The 23,664-nt window shown below is 37.9% G+C and overlaps 1 protein-coding gene across 1 annotated transcript in view; it reads right to left on the bottom strand.

The window, feature by feature from the left end:
* Positions 1–21,182, bottom strand: part of LOC107084120 (serpin H1-like) — a 40,476-nt gene extending 19,294 nt beyond the window's left edge. The window contains exons 1-4 of the mRNA XM_015373801.1: positions 21,029–21,182; positions 17,737–18,365; positions 4,307–4,399; positions 3,587–3,819 (exon numbers count right to left, since the gene is read on the bottom strand). Of these exons, the coding sequence (XP_015229287.1) occupies positions 3,587–3,819; positions 4,307–4,399; positions 17,737–18,358 (948 nt within the window). The 5' untranslated portion in view covers positions 18,359–18,365; positions 21,029–21,182. The remainder of the gene's footprint in view (positions 1–3,586; positions 3,820–4,306; positions 4,400–17,736; positions 18,366–21,028) is intronic.
* Positions 21,183–23,664: the final 2,482 nt, after the last annotated feature.

Here is a 23,664-nt window from a genome sequence, read left to right as displayed (position 1 = left end):
TATTATTAATAATATTTGCATATATATATTTGTATTATATTAGATTTATTTCAGTTATTTTTATTTAAGTTTTCTTTCTTTTCAAATAGGTCATTTTTAATAAAAGGAAAACTGTAAAATATACACAAAACTGGAGATAAAAAACAATTTCCAAACTACATGCCTCTTTCTTTACTTTCACTGTTTTTCAAGATTAAAAAAAAAAAAAAACTCTTCAATTACAGATTGGAAGATTTCTTTGAAAACACATTTAACTGTTTTATGAAAGTTAGTATGAATCTAGATCACAGAGATGTACAGCTTTGGAAATAATGGAATAAAAGGGAACGCTCCAGCTCCATAGATGTGAAGAAGTTTGCAGTTAATTAGTTTGTAGATCTAAAAAAAAAAAAAAATCATTTGTGTGTCTTCTTGTATTTGACAATTGTGTGGCCCATTTTCTGGAAAATCAGCGCATTGTGGGGACCGATTACTCTTTGTTGGGCCCAATGCCCGGACACCATGAAGGGAATTGCTGTTTCAGGCTCAGGGGTCACGTTTGCGACTAAAGTTAGGTTGTGGTTAGGGTTAGATATGAACCTGTAAGGGTCTAGGGTAAGGGTAATGGTTTGGCTCTAGAAATGGGTTAGAATTTAATGGAAGTCAATGGAAAGGCCCTGCAAAGAAGTGGAACACAACTTTGTGTGTGGAATATAAATATGATATATTTTTTGGTCTTACTGATACTTGGGCAGTGGACGAGGTTCAGGACTAAGGTATGAATTGAGGTTACTGTAGGTGAGGTTTAGAGTTAGACGTTTGTTGATAATGATTAAAGTTGGACAATAGAAATGAGTGGGAAATGAATAGGAGTCAATGGTTTTCATGCTAGCAGTTAATTACTGTTTTATTTGCAGATGATATAAATATTTTCTGTACTGGTGAATGCTTACAGTAGTTATTTGAAGATATAATATCAGAGATGAATGGCCTAAACTGCTTTGACATAAAAAAAAAAAAACTTCCTTGAATTTGGGTTAACTGAATTCATGTTATGTATAGATTATATCATGCTTCAATACATTTTTATATGAGATGAAAGAAGGGTAATGAACATACATCAATGGGTAGGGGATATGGGTGTGTTTGTCAAACTTAACATATCTAAACATTGTAGTCCAAAAATCTATTTATAGCCCTGTGTTCAGACATGATTAATGTCACAACCAACACCAGTTATAACCAACACCAATTTCTCTTATTATTGGTCATTATACATGGTTAAACATCATTTTCCAAAGGTTGAGGTCATGTGTTCAATGGGTAATAATTGTATGTATGTATTAAAATATAAAAATACAAGTTTTGAGGCTCTAAATCCTGGGGTTGTGGAGAAGGGGCTTTATTGGAAGTTTGGAGTATTATGGACTCATAGGTTGAGTACGTATCAGGAAGAGGGTTGTGTTAAGCTAAATGAAAGGAGAATGATTAAATATGTTTCTTTTCTTCATACCTACCCTTTCATAAATAATGTTTTTTCAAATGTCCTTAATTTGTAATTTCACCTGAGATACACCGATAAGATGTTAATATCTGTATCGGTTCTGATATTGAATACGATTGATGAAAATTGGCTCGATCCATTAGGTCAGATCTATGCAGTCCATTTCTCTGCAGTGTGTTTGTGTGTGTGTGAAAGATGTCTCTCTCACACACAGACACACACACACACCAGTAATACACCCTATAGAGAGTTGTCTTAAAACTGGAGGGAATGAAGGCATCAGTCATCTGGAACTTCTTCACATAAATTGATTGGGTTTTAATGCCCCAGAGCAAGGTGCTGGAATCATATACTTCCTCCAAACTGGTTCTTGATTACTTTGGCCAACGTAATGAAAATGAAAACATCAAACAACAATAACAAAAAAAGTTCTAGAATTTGTAATGACTTTTTTAGGTTCTATAGTCTATAGTCATAACTTATATTAGAAAATTGTTTGTTTTAACTACAAGGATCCAATTTATACTTTTACTGTATTTTCGTGACTATAAGGCGCATATAAACGTCTTTTTTTTTCCTCAAAATGTGCGGCGCGCCCTATAGTGCGGTGCGCCCTATGTGTGTTGTTACTGCGGACGTTTGAGACCACTATGAGAACGTTAAAGGGGGAAGTGTGGGCGTGGATTGTGTATAAAAGAACAGGTATGTGCTTTATGCAGAACTCCTCATTGAGGAGATGATTAAAGAGTGGCTGAGGGAGGTGAATGTAAGGAGACCAGGTGGTTTTTTCCACGCATCACCATTGCTGTTAATCTGTGACTCCATGCGTGCCCATCTCACAGCCGATGTGAAAAACATGGTGAAACAAATGAACGCTGTGCTTGCTGTTATTGCGGGAGGTCTGACAAAGGAACTTCAACCGCTCGACATCGGTGTGAACCGGCCGTTCAAAGTAATGCTACTTTCACACCGGATGCAGCAAGAGCAGCAAAATCCGGCTGCTGCTTCCTTTTTGCTGCTTGTACCAGTTTGTTCTGACGTGCGGCTGAAGCAGCTTTGCCGCTCTGACTGCGCGGTGCAAAAATATTTCTGACTCGCGTTGGGTGGAGCTATCCTATCCTTTCTTTGCATGCAGCTATATTTGCTGTGATCAGTGGGAATAAGTAGTAGTTTTAATATGTTTTTAAGTGAGAAAGTCCACCTGAAAACTTAATCACTGCAGTCAGTTCATCCAGATTACTCTCCTGCCTTCCAACATTATTTCTGTCGGAACCACACAGAGCCCTGCATACCAGCGGTGCGCTGTCAGTAGGATCCCATTCAACAGCAGCCTTTGGCCGGGTCGCCTCCTCGCGGTTCACCGGGGCGGCTGGTAGGTGTTTTTCATCTAAAAAATCTAAACTGCAGGCAGCAGGATAATAAAAGCGAACATATTCTGCCGGCAGATTTCTGCATTTTAAGTTAATTTATGCGTCAATAAACTGTTTCAGAGGAGTGATCAGAGCGCTCTGTGTCATTATCGATGTGTCTGTCTCACGGCCAGCTCCCAGGTTTGATTAATACTTTGTAATAAATACATGAATAAAGCACAAACATACTAAGTTTTGCTCCCGCTCTATTTTTCTAAATACGCAGTAGAGCTATTTAAACGTAGTAGAGGATATTTACTGGTATATAAAACCCGCGCCCTATAGTCCTGTGTGCCTTATGTGTGTGTTAAATACAGTAATTGCACACATAACTGAGACTGCGCCTTTTAGTACGGTGCGCCTTATGGTCGTGAAAATACAGTAACTATTTCCGAAGATTTGTAATGTTAGATTCAATAAAATTATGCCATTATCTATCATTGCTATCAAATGTTAAGGATTAGAAAAGGCACACTGTGTTTATGCTAAACAATGCACACACTCTGTCTGCACTCATGAACATTTTCCCATGAATCTTCCAGATTTGTTGCCTGCAGAGCAATAGAGGCATTACTTAAATGCAGTTTGTTAAAGTCTGAACAGCTGAATGAAACCTTAATTTTTCTAATGACCACCTTTCCACCAGAAAATTGAGAAAACCATCATAGAGCTTACAGTACCACACTGTACCAACCTGTAGACTGAGTGCGCTGCTGATGTTCGCCTTTGGCAGTGAAACAGCCACAGTGGTATTGGCTGTCCTCTCCAACCACTTTGACAGCAGCTCTGGGGTCAGCAACTTGTCCAGCCTTGCCAGATTTTCCACATGAAAGGGGAGCAGGAGCACAAGGCTGGCTTTACCTCCCCACAGAGGTGCCTCCAGAACCTGCACCATGTTGTCGACATCTTCATGGAAGCGGTACAGACCTTCAGGTAAGGGCAAAGAAAGATCACAGTATTGAGGACAAGTCCATTTTACATTTTACTGCTTCGGTGCAGAAGCCCCCAGCAGACGTGTATTTTCTTTGCAGTGCAATGATTTGGAGCCACTTGAGCTCTTACTGTTCAACTCAGTTGAACTCAAACAGGAAGCAGGATGCTTGTATGAGCCATAAAGTAAAATAGTCTCTACCAAATTGAAAAAGACATTGTAAAAATAGCATTAAAATGAGCCCAATGCATCTTTCTGACATCCTTTACTGCGTTTAATGGCAAAAAATTTACTCTGCCCTGTTGTTGTTTGAAGACAATCCATAAAATATAAAGAGCCTGCTTAATAAATCATAAGGCGCACAGTGATAAATGGATGCGAAGAAGATTGGCCCTTACAGAAGCTGAAACCCCTTTAGTTGCAGTTATTTAGCATCAAAAACCAGCCGACTGCATGCATGTTTTTATTATTTTTTTTCCATACCTGCTCTGTGCATCATGATCACTTTAGTGTATTTTTTCCCCAAGAATGTGCGGCGATCAGTGCTCTCCTCGCTCATCTCTCTCTGCCACAGCCCTGAACACAGAGACATTTTAATAGGAAAAAAATGAAAAGTTTGCAAGACATCAGGCATTGAAAGTTGTGGGTGATTAAAGACACTAAAAAAGGATGTGACATACCTAAGAATACATGGGGGCCTTATAGAGTGACACAGAGCATGAATTATCGATTATTTACTACCAATTAAACAATGTAAACCCCTCGCAAAGCTGCTGAGTCTAAGAGGCTTGCAGAGGCTGTTAAAGACCCTAAAAGGCCACTGTGTACCGTTCATTGTCCGACATGTCCCACTTGGCCCCTCTAACCCCCACCCCTGACAGCTGTCAGTTTAAGAGGGGCTGAGAGCAGTGGAATTACTGTTGTAATAACCTCAAAACACTCTCTCAAAGCCGCTGGACCATCAGAGTGTGTGCATGTGTGTGTATATAGGTCCATGAAATGATGACCATTTGGGCCTTTGTGAATGACACTTTAGTCTGGCTTTGGCAACAACAGAATGATGACTCATTACTGATTAATCTTTTGGAAAAATCTCCACTCCCAGCACACAATACAACAGAAAAAAAGAGGTCCATAAAGAAAAGTGAGACTGTCTGAGAAGTTATGATTAAAGACTTTGATTAAAAGGAGTGTGCAGTTTCATGTTTTATTTGTACGGTTGATTAATAATCTGATTTAAAGGCAAAAAGTACCCAAGGTGACATGAACAGGTTGAAACACTTAAGAAGTTTAGAAATCCTTTTAACTCTTTAGTAAAAGAAAACAATAAAAATCTATGTTTAAACAATTAAAACATATCTGTTGTAACTTAAGTGGGTTGTGTTTTACCTTTTCAAAGAATAACATTTATTTGCACATAAGTTAGACCTGAACAAAGATACAGAGTAAAAGTTATGGTTCTTCCCATTTGTTGTGACTCTGAGTTTTCTGTTTTCAGTTGTTTTGTTTGTTGATTTATTTTCCATCATATTCAAGCATTCTTTAGTTACTCTCTGTTGCCCCCTTGTGATTGTTTTCTTTCCCTTGGATTCCTTCTTGCCAGTTCCGCCCACACCTGCTCCTTATTCAGCTCATTAGTCCATCCTTTGTTCTGTTCTCCTCAAATACTCCACCTCTGTAGGCGCTCAGTTCTGGTTCCTTCTGGTCGTTGTTGAAGTTGCCTTCTCAGCTCGTCTCTCCCTGGCTCTTCATGCTCGTTTTCCCCTGATGTCTCCACGTTTTTTTTTTTTTTTTTAACATTTTTAGTTGGATTTCTGCCTCTGTTACCTGTGTTCTTCAATTAAATCAGTCAGAACTCATCTCTGCTTCACTCATCTCTGCATCTGGATCTTCAAACAACCTCACCACCCATTGTTGACAAAAAGTTGAAAAGAAATTCTCAGAGTGATAATATATTCCCAAAACTGAACGACAATTGTATCTACAGTACTAGGGGTGTGGGAAATAATCTTTTTGGCGATATATCGTGATATTCGGCTGCCCAATATAATATCGATCTTTCACTTATTAGTATTGATTAAAAAAAAAATAGTTACATAAAACATTGATGGGAAAATGGGCTACTTCTGCACCACCACTCTGGCAGAAAGCGCTGTGGAGCCCTTAAACTGTACGTGCAGCACCAAATCTGTATTTGAGGCAGTCACAGTGGAAGAAAACTCCAAACAACATGGATAATAGTACCTAATCAATATTTTCTGATGGAAATATGCAGCACTTGCTGTTTTATCTCATCATTTGATTTTGATAGCTGGGGAAAATATGGCAATATATAGTGATACTGCAATATTGTGATAATATCGTATCGTGACCCAAGTATCGCCACATGTATCGAATCGCAACACTCATGCCAATACTCACCTCTATACGGTACCTAAGTGACCCATATGAATCTTAGAGGCAATAAGCTCAAACAAAGTCCTGTATTTTCTCCCTTCTGGGGCAAGAAAAGAGGTACAAAATTTAGGGGAAAAAAACAAATGTTGCTATAGACTTGAGATCATTTCCATTACCACAATACAAAAACACAGAGATATAATTATGTACAAAGTTACAGTCAAAAGGGTTGGCTCTAGATATATGTTAACTACAAGGCAAACACTTTGTCTGCTTTTATAACGAGACTTAAAACTTTCCTTCTGGATAGGGCTAATGGCGCAGGTTATCCTAAGCTAGCTCCAAGGTTAAGCTACTATAGGTTTAGGCTCCTAGAGGATTTAGAGACCATTTCTCTTCCATCTGCTAAATTCTACTTCTGCTCTCCAATCTTGCATTATTTATGAGTTCAACTTTATGTTTTCTCTGTTTTCTCTCGTCATACAGGCATCACCTGACCCGGCGCTCTGTTTAGCTGTGACATCACCCTGGAGGAGGGCATCAGCAGGGCTGCTGCCATAAACAACTTCAATTATAGATGAGATTTTTGCCTGTGCTACAGTTTTAAGGTTTGATATAGGGCTGCAGCTATTGGTTCTTTAAGTAATCAGTTAATATATCAATCATGTTCTCAATTAATCGGTTAATCTAAAAATTTATATTTTTGGAAAACATATATTTCTTATTAATCAAATGCTTTGAGTTCAGAGAAAAACTTAATAGGGCAATAAAATTCCGTAATGAATTTAATGAATTGTAAATGGAAAAAAATGCATACATCATACAATATATGTAGATACAGATTCAACGGTAGATAAAAAAGTAAAGGTTTCTCACTGTAAATAAAAAATTTAAATATTTTGCTGTCATTTTGTTTTAATCACTGCTGCAAGTAGGTTACTCTTTCAGCAAATACAGTAGCATGTTTTAGAGTCTTTGTACCATTACTCTAGGCAATTCTCTTCATTTGAAATTTCTGTTCACGATTCATTATTATGATGATTATTATTTTATTAATCGCAATTCATTCGAGTCATCGTCTAATCAATTTTCAGTAGTGATGGGTTGAAGTTTACCGGCTCCGATGACAAAAGGATTGAGCTTTCATATTAGCAGGAGGTATGCTTTGAGGAGTAAAGGTGATACCTTTAAAACTTATTTCCAATGTTCTTACTTTAAAGTACAATGTTTGTAACCAAATGGCCTTACCATGCACTAAGGCCACACTTACTGGTGGAGTAGGATTGCCTCAAACTGCCCTTAAAGATCCAGTGAATGGCATGCAAGAATGTTTTTCCTGAAGTCCTAACCTTGACTATTCAAAATGTGTGGGCTTTATTTAAAATTCAGATGGTTTTGATGGCTACAAAAACAAAATGTAGTCAAGGTGCAACTGAATTAGGAAGGTTAGACCAATTAGGGGTGTTATACAATCATATTTAAGCCTGCATGTAAACTGTTGACCTTAGTGGACTCTACTTGTGTTTCTGATCAAAAGATGTTTTTTTTTCTTTTTATTGTTTTTCCTAAAATACAACTGCTTTAATAAATAATTAAAAGCCGCAAATTATCGACATGCATTCATATGATGGTTTGATAAAAACAGATGGGAAATGTTGCCTTAACTTAAAACAGAAGTCCAGACTGAAATCAATGAGAGCCACCACATTTCTTCCTCCTTCCTCATCAACTTTGATGGCAACGCGGTTTCAGAAGGTATTATTTGAGGATAAATAAGAAGAAATTTGTTTTTCCCCCCATGTTGATGCATTACCATATGTCTCTCCTGTTCCCTTCCACGGTATTATTTTTTCTCCACTGTAACCATTGTTGTTCTCCAACAGAAAAAACCTAAATTAATTAGCCAGCATGTGGGGACTCCCAGGACACGTCTTTAAAAACCAATATTTCCCAACCAACCATATCTGTCAAACTCTCTTACTTTGTTGTTTTTTTTTATCGCCATCTACTTCACCCAATTTCTCTTTTTCTGCAACCCATCTGGACCTCGTTTTTTCTGTTATTTCTTTTGCTTTCTAGCTGTTTTCTTTGTTTTAAAGAACCACTGATCTGATTGTTTATCTGTTGATTGGAATGTTAAAAATGTAAATAATGAAAATAAGTGTTTACCCAGTAAACAAACGCAGCTAAACTGCAACAGTTATCACAAGAGCTATTGAATATGAGAGCAAAATTTTAGAGAGTTATAGCATAACAAAATGTTGGAAGATTTTCTGGAAAAAAAAAAGATTTAAATTAAGAGCAATCCTGAAAAAATTTAAATGAAACCATCTGTTTTAGGTTGGGGAATACTTCACAGAAGGACAGAGGTTCCCCTCACCATGAGACAATGACCGTTAACATGAAACCAGAGCTGCACTGTTTTATATTAGAGCACAATAATACCTAGGTGTTCACCTGGACAACAAACTTCACTGGAGTAGCAACTGTGAGGCTTTCTAGAAGAGAGGAAAGAGCAGACTGTACTTCCTAAAGAAGGTTGGGTCCTTCAGTGTTTGCAGCACGATGCTGCATATCTTCAAAGTCTGTTTTTGAGAGGATGATCTCATCCTCCATCATCTGCTGTGGTAACAGCGTCAGAGCAAATGACTAAAAAAAGCTCAACAAGCAAAGAAGGCCAGCTCTGTTCTAAAAACTACGCTAGAAAATCTGCACTTTAATTTACAAAGAAGAATTCTTCATAAAGAGGAGAAATCATGGACAACAGAGAGCATCGTCTTCAGAAGATAATAAAACAACAGAGTGTCTTCAGTAAAAGGCTTCTTCAGATCTGGTGCAAGACAGACAGCTACAGCTATCAAAACCTACAACTGATTAAAAAAAAAAAAAAAAAACTACTGTTACATTTAATTTCCCTTTGGGATTAATAAAATATTTTTTAATTGACTTGAATATTCATGTGTAATTATGGCCAATTAAGAGTTCAGATCAAAATTCATGTATGGAATGTAAGTGTTTGCTGCAGTTATTTGTAACCAGTAAAACATAAATCAAATCCACATCTCTGCAAAAAATACATAGGATAAAGTTCTATTTAAATATTTTCCTAAGCTTGATCACAAAATGCAAACATATTGACAGATAATAGACATACTGAAGATGTGACCTGCTCTGCAGATAGAGTTAAAAACTGATGCATTACTAGAAAAACTGGAACTGGACTAAAAAACTGGGATCAAATGTTAACATCTAATCATCGTGAACATTTTGCTTTTTCCCTGAGCAACACTTTTCCAATGTCACTTACAGCACAATCAAGACTAGATGGCAAAGAGATTTGTTATATATTTTCTCTTTAATCTTCACCTAAAGGAAAACTGGCACCTTGTCAGAGGACGATGCCCAATCAGTGCCAGAACTAATTTAGGAGCCTGAAATCAAAAACAAATAAAAAGGCAGCTAGTAGGAGCAAGAAGCAAACTATCGACCACTTCTAAATTACGAATCAACACAATAGGAATCCAATTTTCTGTAATCTACTTTGTCTGTCGTCATGGTCTGAATAATCTAATTTATACATTTCCAACCACAAAATTAATGAACCAGAGAGGGCTGCTGCGAAGGAAAAAAAACAGAAAACTAATTTCATAATAGAGTTGAATCATCAAACAAAGGAAAATTAATTAAGTTGCTTATCAATGCTTACTTTGTTTAGAGAATGTTTTTGGAGGGGGTTCTCAACCTGTCCCCACTTCAGCTGGCATTGGCTAATAAAAAGAATACCTGCAGGGGGATAGAAAGATAAGGACGAAAACAGGGGGAGAGAGGGAAGAGGTGGGTGGGAAGATAAGGCTACTGATAAATAAAAAAAGCGAGAAAAACAAGGAGGGACGGCACAATGAGAACAAATGTAACTGAAGAATATATTTAACACATCATCAGATTGTCTGAAGAGGCAGTTTTGTTTTATTGAAACAATCAGTTTGGGACTGGATTCTTTGAAAGGTTGTCGTGAAAATGGACAATGAACTCATTCAGTTTGACAAAATAAAGAAAATTCCCACGGCTCCCTTGAAAAGAAACATTTTACCTTTAATGATGCTTCTCTCCTGCTACAATGAAGCGTTGATGAGGATTAGATGGATATGTTTTGGGATTGTAGCTATTAAATCACAGATGGAGATTCTGACGGACTGGATTGATGCAGAAACAATGACAACTTTCCACCACTGCGGCCTGCAACAAAGAACAGAGCCGAGCTTCGCCGTGACAGACTTGGAGTGCTCAGATCGCAGATGTTAGGCATGATGATGAGGCAAAGGGTCCGGACACTTGTTACTTAATTATTTAAGACGACACATAACCCACACCCACACCAGTACTGCCAATGGAGGATGAATAAGCTCTCAGCGACAGACCCCAGAATCATCCTTTATCCGCTGCGTCCACCAGCTGGAGTTCAATGCATCAAGGACATGCACTCTGAGCGCAGGTGGCCATGCTGGCACGAGGCCTGCAGTTCCTACATTGCTGTCTCAACAGGAGAAAAATGGTGCCACATGCAACTTTTTTTCATTCTGAGTGACAAACGGGTCCACAGCGAACAGATTGGAGAATTCAAAACGTTTCTGCTCGGGGGAAGAGATAGTCCAGGGTTACATGTCTATATCATCAAAACAATTACATAACTGGAGGTCTGCAATGGGAGCAATGGGGATATCCCTGCCTTGCAAAACCACTCATCCAACCACAAACACAAAAAGTCCAAATAAACTGTGGTTTATTTGGACTTTATATGATAAACCTATATAAAGTCATTATAACTCTGTAGTAGAATGGAAATGATACATTAATCAATCAATTTCTAGCCTGTTTTGTATTTATATACAAGCATATAAAAAGTAGAAATGTCTACCAATATTTTTTTTCCCAAATAGCCCAAGCACACTCAGAATATAGGGTGATCTTCAGTTAAAAAATGTCTTTTTCAATTCTTGAGATTCTCAACAACTGTCTGGACTTTGAATAAGCCATTCTAACATCTGAATGTCTATGATTAATGATTCCACTGTGGCTCTGGCTGAGGGATGGGAAATATTTACTTTAGATTTCATCATGACATTTTTTAAAGTAAAAAATTGCTCGGAGTGCGCAGACCTCCGCCAAGCATAATATTTTGCCCCATATTGTGACGTACACCTATAGCTAAAACTCGCACATGATATGGATCATTAACAAATTTTAAAAATTGTTCCTTGCAGTGAGGTGCACCTTCGGTAAAACTTTACTTAAAATCTTTTCACAAAAAGGTACAGCTTGTGTCTGTAGCCTCTGGTGTTTGCTCTGCACTTGCACTCTGCTTTCTTGCTCAGCAGATCAAGACCTTGATTTAGGCATTGCTTAATTTTCCTGTGTTTTTTTTGTTTTGTTTATTTTTTTCAGTCCAGTGCTGTCAATAGTCACTGCTGCATCTCTTTGCTTTAAGGGGCAACTGCTTGCTTTGCCAAATACTGTTAAAGGATTATTGAGAAAATCCACATCTGAATTATGATGTGGATCATCACCAAAATGTAATGGATTGTTCCTTAGACTGAGGTGCACCTTTGGTAAAAGTGTCACTGAAATTCATTCAAGCATTTTCAAGTTATCCTGTACACCGACAAAGAGACAAACAAATAAACATACAGTACACAAACTCCACTAAACACATAAACCCCTTGGTGGAGTTAATAAAATACAGTCACAACCAAATGTAGATTAACTAATAAGATAGAGCCATCTAAGCTATTATTCAACCAGAAATAATTATTTTCACAAGGTTTAGGTAAATCAGCTTGTAGCTCTGCTTAAACAACAGGATTTGCCCACAAACACCTCACGAGGCCAGACTTAATTTCAAACATGTTTGATTTTCTCTCAACCTTATGATTCCTAATCAGAATTTGGTTGTGAGAGGCTAATCGCTCCTCATTCTCCCTTTATACAACAAGATGCAAGACGCACAATGAAGCAGAAACTTGGCCCAATCCAAAAAATTCTTGCACGACTGGAGAGTCGGCCCAAAAATGGCAAAAACCCATACATGTATGCACGACTTTATGTAGAGGCAATCAACTCAAATTGAAGAAAGTTATAAGTTATACAAAAGAGTCTAACTGTGCTGCTAACAAGAACAAAAACCATTAGCATTTGTAACAAAGTCAAGAAGGCAAAAAGATCCTAAGAGCTAACACAGCATGGGCTGATCAGATCAAAGGATATTCAAGAAATATTGCAGACATCTATTCATTTGGAAAGGAAGAAAAAGGCCATTTCTAAGACATTGGGCTAGTAGAGAACTACAGTGAGAACCATTTAATCGAAAAAAAAAAAAAGGCCATTAACCTTCATTGGAGTGGCTGATCTACCAATATTACACCAAGAAAGCAATAAGGAGTCAGCCAGCAATACAGAGAACAGCCCAGAACAATTTCTTAATTTCTTCAGGCCTCACCTTTGTGAGTTAAGGTTAGAGTCATGACTTAATAGGAAGGAGACACATGAGAGCAGAAATGTCTTAAAGAAACATCTAAAGGCAGCACTGTGTAACTTTTAGTCTTATGGGCACAAACATGCACCTTCCAGGTTGAGAGCCCCTGAAATCACCTGGCAGCACTGCTCTGAGGCAAAATGAAAGTTTCCCTCAATTATTTAGAATCTGGATCAGCAGGTTGAGAAGTCATAGAGAAACTTCTAAAGAAAAGAGACCGTTCAATGGTCTAGATTAAATCCTAAATAAGAGAACCAAAAATAAAGGTCTGACTCAGGTAAATTTCTTTTTTTCGTGTGTTGCCTGGCAACAACAACTTCATTAGCTCTCCTGTAAGGATCCACAATCAGTTGTAACAATAGACAAATGTTTTTAATTAATTTTCGATGCAAAACAATACAGTAAAAGATATTGTAAGCTGTTACTAAGTTGGTGTTAGTGCAACTGCTGCTTGGAGATGCCAACCCAGATTGACAGCTCTTTACAAAAAGCCACTGCTACCAACGCTTAAAAAGGAGAGTCGCTTTTGGCTGTCCTAAAAGTTGTTAGAAGTCACTAGACAATGTCATCACCTAGTATTGTAGTATTACCTACTAGTATTTACCAGTATCTAATATACATCACACGCCAGTCACATTTTTTTATTCTAGTAATCTCATGCATAACGTATCATTAAAGCTTTGAGGTAGTGATGCAGTTTGGCATTGTCTTAATCTACACAATATGATAAAGAAAATTCAGGTAATGTTAGCCTTCTTGTGTTTACTCTGTAGTTTTCAGCTTAGTAAAACGTAATGACATCTTCAACCCAGTATGCATTGCACAGGTATGATACCAACCTCCGTGGGAGAAAAAAAATCCAACAAAAGATACACAAATTCCAAAGTAGTGATGAGTATTTACATATCACAAACAGCAGTTTCTAAGTTGATAGGGAAATCACAACATATTAAGGGCAGCATGTTCAATTAGTTGTGATTTCCTGTAGCTTAGGTTGACCAAATGAGGCTGAATCATTTAGTGATGGATCCTACCCTCTCAAGTCACTTACAGTATGTGTAGCTGCCATCAGAGTCAACTCATTTAAATATTCTAATATTTAGTTAAAAACGAGAGTTAATACATAATAGTATTGAAATTAAAAGTTCAATCATAAATAAATAACTTTTAGTAAATTTGTGTTTATGTACATTGGTTAAAAAAGCTCATTAAAATGTAAGGAGGAACCTATGTTTTTTGTTCCGCATTTCACGTTGTTGCCCATGGGAAGATTGATTGACACAATTCTTTTTTTTGCACCTGTTTCTTCAAGAAGTTTCACCAGAAAGTTTTAAGACTGGTTTTATGAGAAAAGCTGTATAAGTAATCTTTTTTCCTCTGGAGTTTATGCGGCCAATGAGGTATGACTTTGTTTTACTTATATTTATTTGTGTAAAGCGTTATATTTGTTTTGAGCTAATTTGGGTTCTGTTTCCCTTCTCAGTTCTGACGGCATTTTTTGGGGCTTTATAAGACGTGTCCACAATAAATGGCTGTTAAAACCAAAAGAACGACGTTGAGCCTTGATTATCTCTAGAGGAGTAACAATATGTAAGAGTAAAACTAGAGCATTTCAGAACAAGACCATCATAATACAGCAACTGTAAAATATAGTGTTAATGTTATGTCTGGGCTTACTATACTTCCTCACAGTCTGAATACCTTGTTGAAATTGGAACCATCAATGTGGCCTTCTAGCAGAAAACCCTTAAGGAGAATGATAAGCCTTCTTAGTCTAAGACTTTAAGTATAAGCACATCAGGTTTTTTCATCAGAACAAAAGATCTAGAACTCACAATTAATTCTACTTCTACATGCCAAATAATGGAGAGGTCTAGTCATAGTTTATTAAAAAAAATGCAGCCCAATTTATTCCTTTTTGCAAAGAAAAGTGAGAAGAATCTCAAAGATTCAAAAGATTCATCACTTGTTGCAAATACACTTAGTGGCAGTTGTCACTAAAAGTGGCACAACCAGTTATTTAGTTTACAGATCAGTTCATGTTCCACAGTTGTCATCATTTGAAAACTTGATTGTGTATTATCTCTGGTCATCTTTAAAAAACAATGATCCAAATCATTTAAGTGTCCCAAAAACATATTAGTGGAAATATATAATGGTCCGAATACCCATTTTAAAGCACCACAGATAGAGAACCTACAGCTGTTGTGAAACTGCATGCCAGATTCTTAACTGAGTAAGTGAGACATACTAATCCACACAAATGCTTTTAGCCCTATGAGCCATTCCTTGAAAACCTAGAGAGGATCAAGTATTTACTAGACGTTTTCAGTGACATACCAAATGGGGTCACTAGCTGGCTGGCTGGCAAAGGAAAAACCAAAATGTTTTTTTGCTTCTTTTTTATTGAGCCATCTTTAAAAGAAGCCCTGGGCAAGAACTTGATGGGAAAACCTTTAAGAAAAAGAAAACATTCAACCTAGCCATAGTTGTAAGTTCGAGATTAAATCTTTTTAAAGTCTTATTGGAGGCGACAACTAAGTGAAACTGATATTTTTGACAGAAAAACTAAAAGTGAAAAAAGGTAAATCAGAAAGGCTGTACAGACGTCAATTCCAACCATTTGCATTTCTAGCTGCTCAATGTAGGCAGGGGCTGAATCAGAATAAAGCAGATCTGGGCCCCTAGGTCCTCGACAGTACGGATACTTTTGTAAGACAGGTAGTACAGACTAATCTGGGCAGCCTTCAGCTCATAATTATACTTCAGAAACACACAAGGATCATGGCTATGAAGTTGGAAAAAAAGGCATTCAGCAAAATAACCACAAATAAAAAGGTTACCAAAATGTAGCAAAGGGTGAAACTCTCCATTACAAAAAGAAAATATGTAAAAGTGTGCACATTTGCGTCACAGAGAGTACATGTCAAGCAATGATGTGGTTTTGTTCATTTCTGAGTAGTGGGCTATGGAGGACCAGGAGAGTCACTAAAAAAGAGAAACAGCCATTTTAAAGGTACACTATGCAACCGGTGTTGATTTTCCAGGGAGGCTCCCCCCAGAGGGCGAAAGTAAAAGTGCACTGTGGTAAATATGCACAGCTGTTCTCCTGGTTTCTCCGTCAAGCCAGGCGCGGTTGTTTTGAGCTTAGCAGCGAATGACTAATGCTGCGTTCTCACTGGACATAGCTGGCGCGACAGAAGCAGCGAGTTTACATGCAAAGTCAATGGTTGACGCGCGTCAAGGCGCAGCAAAAGGTCCCGTGGCGCGTTTTGAGATGCAGGCGCAGCACGTCTGAGCAGCTGAAGCAGCGCGTTTAAGCATCTGACGCAGGGAGAGAGACACAGCGCTGATGATCACTCCTCTTAAACAGTTTATTGACGCCTAAATTAACTGAAAATGCAGAAATCTGCCGGCAGAATATGCAGTTTGGATTATTTAGATGAAAAACACCTACCAGCTGCCGCGGTGAACTGCGAGGAGGCAACCCGGCCAGAGGCTGCTGATGACGGGATCCCTGCTGTCGGCGCATACCTGGTATGTGGGGGACTGAGCGGCTCCGACAGAAAAAATACGGAAGGCAGGATAATAATCTGAATGAATTGACTGCACTGATTACGTTTTCAGGTGTATTTTCTCACTTAAAAACATATTAAAACTACTTTATTCCCACTGATCACAGCAAATATAGCTGCAAGGCAGAGAAAGGATAGTGAAGCTCCGCCCAACGCGCGTCAGACACACTTTTGCACCGCGCAGCCAGAGCAGCAAAGCTGCTTCAGCCGCGTGTCAGAACTAACTGGTACAAGCAGCAAAAAGGAAGCAGCAGACGCGATTTTGCTGCTTTTGCTGCGTGAACGTAGCATAACTGCACAAAGATTGCCACTGTGCTAGCAACGACAATGCTTTTAACTGGGGGGTGTAGCAGTTCTCGCCGTAAAGCAAGACTGACTCTCACGAGACTTCTGAGCCTGTGGGTGCGGGTCGGTGCTCCTGCAGTTGCAAGTGCAGTATTTCCCCCACAGACCACCAGGGCGGCCGAGAATACCTTTGTTGAACCTGAAATGACTCATTTAATCATCCATAACGTTATGGAACACATTAATTAACTGAAAAATGTTGCATAGTGTGCCTTTAAATAAAGCACTAAAATCATACAATTATAAATCCTATTTAAACAGAATTTGAATCTAAATTGTATTTATTAATACGTTATAAAATCATTTGAACTGTAAATGGAGATTTAAAAACCACAATTCATACATATCATTCTAAAAACTTTTTCTAATCACACATTTCAAAAAGGTAATTCCTTTTTTCATTTCCATTTTCTTTTTCACCTTGCAATTTCAAATATTTTTTACAGTTGTATTTTCTTTTTCCTTTACCTTCTCCATTTACCTTTTTCATTACCCTTCTGTTCCCAAAACTATTTTCAAATCTCAGTATTTAATAAGAGATTAATAAATATAATGTACAATTCTTAATTACAATTCCTATTCCAATTTAGAATGCACAAAAAGGAAACACTTTCCAAACTGGATTCCTAATTGTATGATGGGTAGCGCTGTTGCCTTGCAGCAAGATATTATAGTATATATATATATATATATATATATATATATATATATATATATATATATATATATATATATATATATGAAAACACAGCAAAAATCCTTCGTCATCTTTACTGCCGACAGGCTGCAGCCATGTCTTGAATTCCTCGTTTTCCAGCCACTTTTGTTAAAATTTTCCTTTTCCCTCATTCTCTAGCATTTTCTCCGCCTCGAGCTTCTTTTCCGAACATACAGCTTTACAAAAAACTGGAAGCAGTTCCGCTCAAATATATTGCGACATAATATATTTGAAATAGTTTTTTTAATTATTTATATAATAATTTAATGACTTTAAATTTTTAATGATTTTTAATGACCCGCCAAAACCCTGTCACTACATGCTTCAACACTGCATTGTTTCCACAAACCTTTGAAGTGAATAGTATCTGCCAGGATCATGGCTCCAGCTTTAGCCTTGATTTCCACGTCGAATGGAGCTCCCTCCTTTCCACTGAGCGCAGCCTTAAACCAATCAAGAAGCTGCTTCAGGTCCGCCTTGGAGTCCCCTTTGCCCAGCATGTGGTGTTGCAGCCCTAACCTGCTCTGGCTCACCTTCGTAAAAGCCTGACTGAAGGCAGGAGTTTGCTTGGTGAACAAACCAGAGGATGTGCGCGTCTGGAAGCTGGTGCCATTAGCTTCAACAAAGGTCTTCAATGCCACAGAGAGAAGGTCCCCAATCTGTCCTTTGGCTTTGGATGGCGGCTTGAGAAGATCTTGAATCTGGCTGGCAGTTTTGCCCACTGAGCCTTCAGCCAGCACTTCAAGTGAGGAGGCTAAGAGAAGAGGGGAGAACAGAGTGTTTACAGAGCTTGCATCAGAGCGTAGGACCCGGTACAGGCGCAAACCCAGAGCCCAGGTCGGGTCATTTAGGAGACTAGGAAGAGATGGTTTGGGTGGAGCACCGGTGCTCTTTGATGAGTTAGTGATGCTGCTCTGCAGCAGGAGAACATGTAGAGACACTATGAGGCAAAAGGTGAGTCTGGACCACATGGCAAACCTATAAAGAACACAAAAACATAAAGACGTAGTTACTGAATATTGCAACAGACTAATACAAATAAGTGCTTAGCTGTGAACTGTGAAGAAAATGAAGAGTTCATATCATAAAATAAAAATCTTAAAGTGTGGTGTATATCTGAATTGAGAGCCTTTCAACATGACACTCCTAAAGAAAATCCAGCACAGCTAACCTGGTGTCCAATAATCAAAGGGCAAGGAAGGAAACCTATGAAAAAAATAGTCCATCTATCTGAACTGTCATCCCTTTTTTTTTGACACAATAACAGTATGGCAATTTTGATTGTTGACCAATACCAACATTGACTAGATACAACATCAACACAAATTATATAAAATTTTTATACATATTTGAATTCATTCAATGCATTCAATTGCATTTTCTTTATACAAACTTAAGTCCCTACCAAGAACTTTTGTATTTGCCGTTTCGTGTACATCCTTAAATCTGTGTTGTGTTGGTGTTGGTCCACTTGAAATTTTCAGGCTTAAAAAAAAATTAATGTTTGGGCCAGCAAAGACATTTTCAACACAACTGTCTGCATCCACAAATGCTGAGCTTATTTCCCAGCCAGCCTACATCCAACCAATTCAAGAGTTTCAGAGCCTTCATACATTCACGTCTGAAAAACTAAACTCCCTGGTGAGACAGGTTGCAACATTGATTATTGGTCTTTGTAACTCATTTAAGTAGAAAAAGTAGCCTCAGTGGTATGTTTTCAATTGACTAAATGTTGCATGCTGGTTAGCCAATGTTACGTTCTGAAGAATACTATACAGAATATTCTACAATTGAACAAAACTAAAATAGATAATTCAGAAGACAAGATATGTACGGATTGCTAGTGTTGCAAAAAGCTGCTGTTGACTTAGTGGGCTAGCACTGCTGGATAGAAATGCTGAAGCACTCTGAATGATGCAGCAACATGCTGTAACAGATATAGGACTGATTTTAAGCAGTCCAATCTGGCGGGCCAATCACAATGCAGAGATGTGTTTTGAATTTTTGTATGCAAAGCGGGTGGGATTTTGAGGGCGTGACGACAAAGCTGCGCAACACAGTAGCATGCACTGCAGGAGCAGCAGCTTTCAATGGAGCGCTCCATGGAAAGTTAAAAGTTCTCTTTCTGTTGCTGTTGTTCAATAAAAGTACGTTTTAAGATCATTTGAGGCAAAAATATAATACTTAAATGCGTCACTATATGGTCCATTTACCGATTTAATGCGGAATTAAAAAAACTATTTTCGAAGTTGAGAGGACCACGGCAACCAGCGGACCTCCGAGGCTAACAGCAGCCTCGGATAACAGGAGGTGCTCTAGAAAAGCAGAGCGTGTGGTGACGTCACGAGTATGCTTCTGTTCCTATTGACCCAGATTTATGCTGCGTTCTCACCAAGTCCAGACTTTCCTATGTTCTTGCAAAGACAAGACAAGACTTGACGAGAACGCAAGCCTCGTGAATTGAGAGACGGCCATAGTTTGAAAAACGAGTTGTTCTCATCAAAAATCTTCCGATGTCTCATTCTTCGGGGCCAGACTAAATTGCAGATTTAATCTCACATTTAGTCTGGTTTATCAGGCTAACCAGTTATCAGTCAAGAAGTCGGGGGCCACTAAGCAACTGCAGTCTCTGCTTACTGATAGTTACGCCATTGGTTGGTCAATAACATAAAAAAATACAAATAACCGTTAGCAAAAAGTAGTTTATTCAAGTATACTAAAAGTGCAATTATTTCATACATAAAATCAGGCAATGCACTTAGAGTTTACTTATTTTAAACTATATTTCATATACTTAACAATAGTATAGTCAAGTGTACTTGACTATACTATTGTTTACTTTATTGTTTACTAAAGTATAGTTAACTTAAAAATGTCCCAATTTAGTTCGAAGAAGTATTACTTTAGTATTACTTCAAGTACACTAAAAGTACATTGTTCAGTATACTTTCTAAACTTATACTTAAGTATTCTTAATAGAATTTACTTCAAGTATACTACTTTTTGCTAAGGGAACGGATACTGAAGGGTGTAACGTGAAAAAAAGTGAATAAATTCAATACTTCAGCACTTCACTATCGAGTGCATACTGAAAAGAGGGAATGTCCCCCTTGGAGTTTTAATGCAAACAGAACAGTGCCCTTTCTCCTTCACGCAAACCTGCGTCCCTTAATGCACACACTTAAACTCGCTGTTAATATTTGAGATAAAGCGCTATAAACAGCCTGAGGGTTCCTTCTTCACTGTTAAATCTCCTGCATGCGCAAAGCGTTCCTGCAGAGCCGCAGCAGCAAAGTAGTTTTTTTGTAAATTCCTCCCCGTTTGATAATTATCCTTCCTGCAGCGCCAAAAAATCAAAGTACGACAATTAAGTTTGATGAAGTTGCAAATAAAAAAAAATGAAAAGAGGAGTGGGTGAAAAAGAAAGGCTTTTCAGACAGAACAAGCGAGTGAAATTGATACACTAAAACATATTCATCTAGTGAGGAAAAAGGAAAGAGAAGGCGAGTTATTGATTGTGAGGAGACTGGAAACATCTGCTGCCTGGTTCTGCCCACTGGTCGGATTTCCCTCTCCAGAAAAAAAAATTAATAAATATAGAGAGGAAATATAAGAGAATGGCTCGATTTGCTCATATTTACCGTTAATTAATTCAATCGTCTCTCCCAGTAGCTGTTTGTTTCTTTCTTTTAACTGAGCCTCCAGAGGAAGTAAAGGCTGGGACCGAATCGGGATCTCAGACGTGGCAGGAAAGAAAGGAATTTTTTCCTGCTTTCCCGAAATTTCCAAAATCTGGGAACCGCACTGAGTGTGGACCCCTACTGGAGCCCAAAAATTAAATAAAAGTGGGACAAAATACCAACTTTTAAAAACAACTTTTCAGTTTATCCGATGCAAAAATAGTTAATTAGCGGTATAACTATTATTAGAAGAACTGAATGAATAAACTACTAAATAATTAGTTTAAAATGCATGTTCTAAATCAAGGTAAGGTGTAAAGGTTGCATTAGGGGACGCATTTTTTCCTTGTATTTAAACTGAATTTATATTGTTTCACAAGCTGTAGTTCTCATTGTCTTTCAAGGGGGGTCGCTACTGATCTTCTTGCCTCACCTCAGTAATCCTGGATTCATGCAGGCCAAATTGGGGTTCCACTTAGACCTACCATTAGAGAGCTGTCTGCTTCATTGGAAAGAACAAGTTCAACGCTGAGTGAAGCTCCAAACAGAATTTGTTCTGGGCCCTTGCTGACTTTCCTTGATCTAACCCAATAATGATCTCTTCCCCTGTCAGATTTATATTCATATTTCTAAGAAAGGTTTGTCTTTTTTTCTGATTTGGAACAAGAAAGATATCTAATTAAAAACAAAGAATCAATATAAATGGAGTATTAGTTGTTAAATTGATTTTTTTTTACCCCTATATTAAAATGGTATGTTCAAGGATGAATGATTTTGGGATTTAGATGTATAATCCCTTTATACAAATCATAGTTGAATGTTTCTGTTTTTACATAACAGGAAATTGTTTTTAAAAATTGGTCCATAATTAACAAAGGAAAAGAGACGCTATACAAAAGTAAATAGTTTAGAAAATCTTAGATAAATGTTTAAAGGGGAATGCCATTTTTTTATTACATTGGGCCCTTGATTTTACGTTATTACATCATGTTCTACTCACCAATATGAGAATTTTTATGCCATTTGGAGCTGTTCTGAAGATATTCGGTTAGGTTATATCCAAGTAACATCTTCCTATGGGCAACAACTTGAAGGCACAAACTAAACTGTTCATAATTTATCATTTATGGTATGCCAGCATTCATAACATGTAGGCGAATCACTGTCCCCCAGACATCAGCGGTTATATTTTTTATATTTATATTTTCTTTAAAAAAAGCGGAGTGTGTATGAAGTCATCCGCGCGCCAGACTGGAGTTGTGACAGGCAGCCCAGCCCACAGGCGGCTACGCTCTACCCCTTCTATTCATTCTAGCTAATCTGAATCGTTCAATTCTATTTTGAGAGCGAGATCATCTGTAGTAGTAGCACCAGACATGTGAGTAAAACAAGCAGACAGGATGAATGAATGGTAGCCGACGCACGCGGATGACGTCATAAACACGCCACTTTGTTTTAAAAAAATAGAAATATTTTTTTTAAATATGTTTGGCTGTATGTTGAATGATGTGCTTCCAAATAACTCAGACTAGGTTTCCTCTGGCTATTGGAGAGAAGCGTTCCCATTGCATAATGGAGCCACCATCGTGTCATGCTTTGTAGTCTAAAGGTATAATTTTGATCTTATCTGAACAGCATCATTCTCCACATGTTTGCTGTGGCCCTGTTCACTCTTCATAAATGTAGGAGTCTCACAACTTATACAGTAGCTGTCACATCAGAGAATTCTCCCACTTGAGCAATACAGCTCCTCCAGAGGCATTTTAATCCTTCTTTTTTTTTTCTGTGACTGATGTTCAGTTGTCAGATTTGGTGGATTGGTTGATTATTGCTTTAAAACCCTGCTTTCAACTTCTTCCCTTTTTTTTCAGACCTGTCTGTTGTATCCTTTGGTCTTCATGATGTTGTTTGTTCCTTAACGTTCTCTAACAAACAGCCAAAGCCCCCTAAAAAGGCCTTTATTTGTGAAGAGAACTAGAAAAGTATGATGTGGTATTACCTTTTTGTCGGTTTATTAATAAAATTTTAATAAAGAACATTAAAATGGTTGTGCCAAAAATTATTAGGAAATAACTCAATCCCTTCATTCAACAGTGTAATTTGAGGATGGTTTGTTCCTTTTTTTTAAACTTTTGTTTAAAATTTTGATAAACCGCCATGTTAATCTTCCAGAGGTTTTGGCTGTAGGTTTGAGATCATGCAATAATATTTCCTGGGACCTGCAGGAAATGTTGCAGAAACTGCAATCTTTTTGTCAAGAAAACCCACAGCAAGATTGCTTCATTTCTGCCTTTACTAATTTTCCCTCTGCATAAAGCAAGGCGTGAAGAGTGGATACCTCCTAACAACAGTGCTTTGAAACAGTAGATTATTGTCTAATTTTAAAGACATACTGAGTTCCAATCAATACACCCAGGATAGGCTAAGGAGGCTGAAGATGGATCGTAGAGAGATATGGAAGAAGATAACTGCACAACACCACGGATGCTCTGCAATCAGGCCAAACATGACAGCTTGTAGACCCATCCAATTATTCTGCCCAGCCAAATCAATAGAGCCCTGGCTGATAGAAAGCCATCAGTTACTTTATGTGAAAC

This window comes from Cyprinodon variegatus, unplaced genomic scaffold (genome assembly GCF_000732505.1).
Source record: "Cyprinodon variegatus isolate N-32 unplaced genomic scaffold, C_variegatus-1.0 Scaffold92, whole genome shotgun sequence".
Lineage (NCBI taxonomy): Eukaryota > Metazoa > Chordata > Actinopteri > Cyprinodontiformes > Cyprinodontidae > Cyprinodon > Cyprinodon variegatus.
This window is presented reverse-complemented; position numbering and strand designations above follow the sequence as displayed.